General features: G+C 36.1%; 1 protein-coding gene across 1 annotated transcript; it reads left to right on the top strand.

Moving 5' to 3' along the window:
- Positions 1-997: 997 nt before the first annotated feature.
- Positions 998-3,706, top strand: LOC124899524. Its single transcript, XM_047414426.1, has 3 exons — positions 998-1,218; positions 3,180-3,230; positions 3,511-3,706. The coding sequence occupies exons 1-3, from the start codon at positions 998-1,000 to the stop codon at positions 3,704-3,706; spliced, it is 468 nt and encodes a 155-aa protein (XP_047270382.1).
- The last annotated feature ends 4,422 nt before the right edge of the window (positions 3,707-8,128 follow it).

Here is an 8,128-nt window from a genome sequence, read left to right as displayed (position 1 = left end):
GAAAGTTGTAGCTTATCCCACTAATGATGCCAGAGTGGTATTAAAATTTGTGAAGAAGCACATATTCTCCAGATTTAGCACTCCCAGAGCTATAATCAGTTATGGAGGAACGCATTTTATTAACACTTGATTTAAAAATCTTCTAGGTAGATATAGTGTTAGGCTTAAAATAGCCACTTCGTACCATCTAGGGATGTCAATGGGGTGAAGCGAGTGTGGTGCGGCTTGGGTTTTAAGCTATACGGGGCAGTGCAGGAGCGGTGTGGGTTAAAGTAAGTTTTTTGTAAAATGGTGCGGTACGGTGCGAGTTGTGGGTTTAAATTAAAAAAATTAAAAAATTATTATTATTCTCGTGAATATACCAAAAATTATATATATTTTTTACTTAAAATTTTATGATATTTAAAATGACATGTATAATACTACAAATAAATAATTTTATAGTTTTTTTAATATCTCTATTCATTTCAAAAAAAATATGATATTTGATCATTACTTGTACATGTGATATTTTTTGACAATTTCTTAGTGAAAAATGATATAATAGAAACTAGTTATTATTATTTCCAAGTTGTAGATTTCAAAATATTATGATTTTCAATAAAGTTAAGAATTTTTTAAAAAAAAAAAAAAAACATGGGGCGGTGCGGTGCGGGTATGCACGGGTATGAGTATGGGGCGGGTTTAAAGGGGATGCGGTGTGATGCGAAGTGGTTTTAAAATTTATGGGTTTAGAAAAAACCTACACCGTACCATTGTCATTCCTAGTACCATCCACAATCAAGTGGTCAAGTAGAGGTATCCAACCAGGAAATAAAGCAAATTCTGCAGAAAACTGTCAAATGGTCAGCGAAAGGATTGGGCTAAAAAGATATATCATGTACTATGGGCTTATAGGAAAGCTTATAAAACGCCCATAGGTAGCTCTCCATATCACTTGGTTTATGGGAAAGCCCACTATTTGCCTATATAGCTGGAACATCAAGCTTATTGGACAATGAAAAAGTTGAATCTTCATATGAAGTTCATGGGTAAGAAGAGATTGTTGAAGCTTGTTGAGCTTAATGAGTTTCATCTCCATGCTTACGAGAATGCCAAATTGTACAAAGAAAAGACTAAGAAATGGCATGACAAGCATATCATTGACAGAGTTTTGGAACCTGGACAGCTTGTTTTGTTGTTCAATGCGAGGTTGAAATTGTTTTCGAGTAAGTTATGGTATGGGACTTTTGAGGTAGTAGGTATGACATCTCATGGAATAGTGAAGCTGTGGAACAAGGAAAATAGTAAAAATTTCTTGGTGAATGGACAATATGTGAAGCATTATTAGGCTGATCATGGAAATAAGAACAATGTGTCCATCACTTTTGTCGACGAGTGAGACTGAGTTGAGTCGTGCCACGACATAAACTAAGGTGATGTGTTAAAGGCAACCTATGAATGTAATATAATAGTGCAGTTCCTATTTTTTAGTTGTTAGGAAAGAAAAAGAAAGCAAAAATACAAAAAAAGAGTTGTGCCACCACCAAAACTAAGGTGTTGAATGGGAGCCAACCCATATTTTCTTACATTAGTTTGTTATTTTTGGTTAGTATGTAGGAATGAGAAACTTGGAAGTATGAAGGTAAATGAGAGGTTAGTGAAAAAATTCGGGAAAGCATTTAGGGAAGTAACATACACCCTATGGAATGGTATAGGGTTAAAAAAAATGAGGGAATTAAATATTTCCCAGATGATTAAAATCCATGCCAAAAATTTTGCCATTCTAGTAAAAAAAGGCGATTAGCCCGCGGTGCAACAGAGCCCGCGATGCCTTGTGTATTGTGCTGCCCGCTACATCTCGGCCCGTGTAAAATTTGTACAATTTTGGTACCCCTCCACACTTCAATGCCTTTAAATAATCATTGATGTAAGAATCTGCTAGTCCATGATTTTTTGTGGTATTTTGCATGTATGCGTAATTTTGTGTTAGAAAATAAAGGTTGGGTATGGCGCCTAAATTATTATGTCTGGTGTACTTGGATAATGATGAGAGTCTAAGTACCTTAGGGAGATGTAGTTGCACGACCATAATATTAGTTAAGTGTGGGGTACCCCAACCACTCTTCATTCAATTAGTTCTTGTTATACTGTTAGACATGTGTGTCGTTGGACTAACTTCAGTAAAATATGCACAAGTGTCAAATTGGGATGTATGTGAGTAAATGCTGATGAGATCCTCTTGCAATGTGAATTTATATACATTTCAAGTTATGTTTGATTAAGTGGGGCCTGTTTTATGCATTATATATTGAATTATAGATGATTTTAATTTTTTATTATGTTTGGGGGAAATTTGCGCTCATACAGATTGATAATTGAGGGAAAGTATGAGTACCCTAGTTTTTCTACCCTAACACTTGTACTAGGAACTAAGTGTGGGGTGTTTTAACCGCAACACACTTAGTGTTTGCTAGTTCATCATACTCAATATGTTTGATATGGTTGCTCCATGTTCTTCTTTAACAGGATATCTGTTGGGTCGATAATAAAAGGGCAAGGCCAAGGCGAGATCTTCTGAGCCAACCAAAAAAAGAAATATACTAAGTGATAGGGCATCTCAGCCTCCGGCTCTCCCACATGAACACGAGGAGAAGTATGGCACTGAATGGGTGTTGGAGGCTGGATGGAAATGTTATCCAAAGCATGATGAGTCTAAGTATACGGCTTAGAAATTCATTCACAAGGAGAATCTTTTAATAGAGTTTCCCCACATTGTGAGTCGGATAGAAGAATTTCTTATGGAGTTCTTTTTTGCATATCCTCATGAGTGCAAATTGAGCCTCATCAGAGAGTTTTACGCTAACTAGGACCCATGAGATAGAGACTCAGAAGTTAAGATATGAGGACAGGTTGTCACTTTCAATGCTCATTCATTGAATGTTCTTCTCGAGACACCTGAAGTTGATGTTGTACCCCTGAAGCTGATGTGTATAGAACCACCATATGAAAAAATATGCCATTTTTTGTGTTGTAATCACTCGATAACAAGATGGACCTGCAACAATAAAAGTGGCATTCACCTCATATTACCCTTTATCTATACTTGTCGCATACAGACGATGCACTTGACTGATGTGACATGCAATAGGGTATACCTTATTTATGACTTAATGCATGTGATGTTGATGTGAATATAGGTGTACTGATTTTTCGACTATGAAAAAGGCATATCTTCATCCAGAGCAAAGGTATGGCTTTGGAGGTTTACTGATAAGATTTTAGAGAGATCAGGGAGGGTAGAAGAGGAGGACCTAGACTATGGCTTCCTGTGATCACCAAACCTATGGATGTATCCCATACTAAGGGGGGTCCAACTTATGGTTCTTCATTGACTATGCCTGAGCGTCAGGCTCGGAATAATGAGATCATCTCCCGGATATACGAGCCACAGATGCTTCAGTTGTGGGTTGGTGGGCGCCCATCTACCCTGTAGGAGATTAAAACTGCAGAGTTGGACTATCATCTTAGTCATAATGCGAGTACCATGATACGGATAGGCCCTAATTTTATAGAGCCTTTTGATGATGATTTTTCTACTGGCAAAGAGTGCCAGCTACGTGATTCTAATTCGAAGTCAGAGGAGGCAGATGCAGATGATGATCATCCAAACTTAGGAGTAGCTGCCTATGGCCCAGAATCTAATGATGACATAGATGACATATGACCAGAGAGTCCCTTCCCACCCCATGCTATGCTTATTTACAAACACTGGGACAGTACTTCCTTCTAAGTGTAGGATGGTGGAATTCCCATTCCTTCTTCTCTTTTTCTTTGGTTTATATAGGTTGGACAATTTTATCTTTATTTTTCTTGGGAATGTTTTTATTTTTGTGTTTGGATGTTAAACTTACTATTTCTAACTATTCAAAACACTATGTCTGTAATAGTTAGTAAATTTAAGTATGTTTTATTTTTAGTTTAAAGTGTTTGTTTTTGCCCTCAAGGAAATATGCATTTTTCCCTCAAGGTAATGCGAAATAAATCATCATAGTTAGTTTCCCTCCCCTATGATAGATGAATGAAGACCTCCTTAATGGGAGTTAGTCTTTAGAAGATGAAAATTGATGAGAACCCAATTACAACTTTTGAGAAGTGCTTTGTGTTAGGCCATTTTTACAGTGACATTGAACGAACAAAATTGGTTTAAAAGAAATGGAAAATGAGTTAATTTTGGATGCTTAATCTCAATAAGTATAGTACGATTTGTTTCTTAATATGAATTTGACAAAGAACAAGATCAGGAACCATAAGAATCCGACTTGATTCCTAGCATGCACCAAGAGTGAGAGTTTTTGTTTGTACTCTATATGTATAAGAATGTCTAGAATTTGCCCGGTGTGTTTAAAAAGCAGAATAAAGGGTGTTAGGTGTAGGAAATAATGTAGGCATTTATTTGATAGATGAAATTTTGAGACCTTATTTACCTACCCTTGTGCATATCCCTAGTTAGCCCTGTAGATCCTATAGCCTAATTTCTTTGGTAGCCTCATATGTAGAATGATACTTTCTTTGATAGACCTTTATTCAATCTAAAGCTCCTAAGAGCTTTATCATAGATGATTAAATGAGTATGGAGTATGAAATTGAAGTAGGAGAAAGGTGAAAGTGGAGCCCTAAAGAAATAGTTATTTGTGTGTCTAATTGTGGTGGTTGGGAGTAATAGAAAATTTGAAAGAAATTTCAGTTTTTGTCGCCCAATTTTCTGTCAATGAACCTGTTTTGGCCCTGGTCCGACTTGGATATTATGCACCTCAACCAAGGTAAATAGCTTTAGTTGAAGGTGGCTATTATAGGGGTGCATAACAGTAAATGGGTGGGAAGAAAAGCTAAAAATTAATGATGTATGGAGGTAATAAAGTGGAAATTGGGTTGATAGAATGTGATTTTGATTATAGATTGACATGTATTAAGGTGCTTGGGTAGATTAGTCGCTATTTCCTAAATAGTTCCTACCCGTCCCTTGGCTTACATTGCAACCATAAAAGACTTAGTTGATCCTTCATCCTAACATCCGACTATTAGTGGAGTAGTACACTAAGGGCAAGCTTATGGTTCACTATCTATCATGTATGAATTCTTTGTTGAGAGAATTCTTATATTCCCCCCATGTAATGTATTGAAAAATTATGAGTGGTATGGGGAAACCTTCGTGTTGTGAGGGTGCATGCGGTTGAAAGTCCGGATTGCTTATTGTGTTGTTAGATTGAGTGATTTGATTAAGTTTGCTAACAAATTGGAAGTCACTATTGAGATAATGAGGTTTGAAACAAATTGTCCATGTGCATAAAAGTATTTTTGACATATTTGGAGATAAAAAGTCATTGTTATAAATTGTAAGTGCCCAATGCAAGCATTACTCTTAGGTTGTGATGTGAAGCTTAATTAGGTATTGTGTTGTTGATTGCTCAAGGACAAACAAGGTTTTAAGACATATTTATAGGTCCAATCACCAATATTTACCCATATTTGAACTTAATTTGAGAGCCAAAATATGTTATCCTTATTACATTTTAGCCTTAATTGTGTTCCACATCTAACCAACGTGATTAGTTATACAGGGTAAATTTCTAATATATTTGGACAAAATTGAATGCATATTATGAAGCAAGTGATGAATGGTGTTGTGATTTAATTATATGGAGTATCACAGATACTAGAAAGAGTTGGAAAATAAGCAGGAAAGGGTGGATCGGGTAGCGGAGAAATGAGATGAAAGGAGAAAGCATTGTGCGTTAGAAAAATAAATGAAGACAACTTCCAATATAGGCAGGCGATAAGCCTGTGATGCGGGCTCCAAAACTGTGCCTCATGCCTTAGTGAAAATTCTAAAGGCAACTTTTTGTGGAAACGGGAGATTAGCCCGAGGTACTTTGCTTAGAACAATGTAGCAAAGTGGGCAGTACCTCGCCTAGAGCGGTGAAACATAGAGGGTAGTGCCTCGGCTAGAGCAGTGCACTGACCCCCGCGATTCGGGCTCCATTACACCCAAGCATAAATTGGCCTAATATAAAATCCAACACAGAAAACATATTTGAAATATTTTGGAATGCACAGCAGCAGTGGAAAAATAGAAAAATTTCTCTTTTAGGATTCTTAGACTTTATTTTAAACTTATTCACTTCAAGATTAATTTTAGTTATGATTAATTGCTTATTTTGGATGTTAAATTCAGACATGAGTGGCTAAACACCCTTGTTCTAGGGTTGAGGCCAAGAGCATGATTAATTTTTTATATTCGTTATCATAGTTTCTTATTGGATTATCAAATGGGTTGTTTTTAATTTCTTGTGCTTACTATTTTGATGAGTGGCCACCATTAGAATAAATCAATATTTCTATGTGCATCCAGGAGGAGAATCGTAGGAAAGAACAAAGAAATTAAGGAGCAAGGATCTCATCCTTTTATAAAATAGAGGATTTGAATTAGCATCTAGGATAGGGATATACCCAGAACCCTTGTTTGGTTCAATTATAGGAAGATAGCCATATATATCCAAATGGATTATTGCAACCCCTCTCAATGATGTAGTTGCAAAGTTCATGTATGTAGAACATTAGCGGTCGGGAGACCATGATCTTGCTATAAACCCTGCGTATAACAACCCGATAACCAACTAAAATACAATAAGAATAGAGATATGTAAGATTTTTAGAAGTGCCTCAACCCTGGAATTCTCATCATTATTGTTTACAACTGTTGCTTGCTTTGCTGTTGTCACAAATTGATATTTCTCATTTTTTACACTTTTATTCAAAATTTCAAAATCATCTTGATAATTGACAACACTTAATACTTCCTTTTGAAAAACTAAAGTTTGTTGAATTGCTAGTTGCATAGTCCCCGTGGATACGATATCCTACTTTTTGAGTCACTATATTACTTGTAACATCGCGTACACTTGTGTGTGCGTTTGAACGTAACATCAATGCCCACACCTTTACTAGTTGTTAGCAATTCATATGCCAACTTAGACACACCCTTTTCTTTACGTGTTTCAACTAGTGTGTGAATAGTCGTATTACTGGTATCTCATTCAAGTTACCAGTGCTAGCACTAGGTGGACGCAAATTGATCTTACTAGAAGAGTCAATTCGATCATCTATAGGATCAACTAGTGTATGCAAAGAAACTTGATCAATATGTGTCTTATAATTATCAAGAGTATCATAAAGTAAAGACTCACGCAAACCTATACCAAACAAGCCACCAATAATGCTCACTTGGCTACTCACCACATCATGACATTTCAAGTTTAGGAAAGTGCAAAGGTTAGCATTGTTACCTTGTACCTCATGCGAAAGATGGTCTTCACCATGATGTTTAATATTGGATATAATTTTCTTCTGATCTCCTTCCAAGATCACCAAGTTAATTCTATGGGTTGGGACACCTTGTATTTGCTGAATAAACTCAAGGGAATCCTCATTATTTGTCACTATACCTTTTATTCTTGAAATGCTACCTTCAATGGAGATTAGATGCCCTTTTTATCACTCTCAATGTTTGGGTTATGTACTCAATTACTTTCCATATAGCTTTCAACATGTCACCTTTGATAGGATTTTTCTCCAAAGCCATTGTACCTAGGAATTTCAAACACTCAATAAAGACAACAACAACGTTAGCGTTAGCAAAAGATGAGCTCATAATCACTCGTGTTTACACACTTTTAATTGTCCTCACGATTGGATTGGCTAGTGTTGAAGGTTGCCTATACTTTAGCAGTATTCAAGGTATCGATTCTACTCTTGGAAGAAACAGATTCTCATTTGACAGAAATATAGATGGCTCGATTATAAACAAAAAGGACTTGAAAGAAGAGATAACAATGAAAACAAAGAGAAAAAACACATAACGGACAAAGAAAGATAACAGACTCTAAAAATAATTAATCAACTAATAGATTGATTACTAGTCATTAATTAGTGTTTATGAATCAAGAAAAATGAAATCATGAATGAAGGAATGAAACTAGGATGACTAAACCTAAGCAAAACTAATTTCGAAAGGCTTGAAATATGTTTTGGGGCTGGTGGACACAGATTGGACACACTTTCTTCATCTACCCTTGACCTACGTGAGCAG

This window comes from Capsicum annuum, chromosome 6 (assembly GCF_002878395.1).
Source record: "Capsicum annuum cultivar UCD-10X-F1 chromosome 6, UCD10Xv1.1, whole genome shotgun sequence".
Classification (NCBI taxonomy): domain Eukaryota; kingdom Viridiplantae; phylum Streptophyta; class Magnoliopsida; order Solanales; family Solanaceae; genus Capsicum; species Capsicum annuum.
The sequence above is the reverse complement of the archived record's forward strand: the minus strand, read 5'-3'. Positions and strand labels throughout refer to the sequence as shown.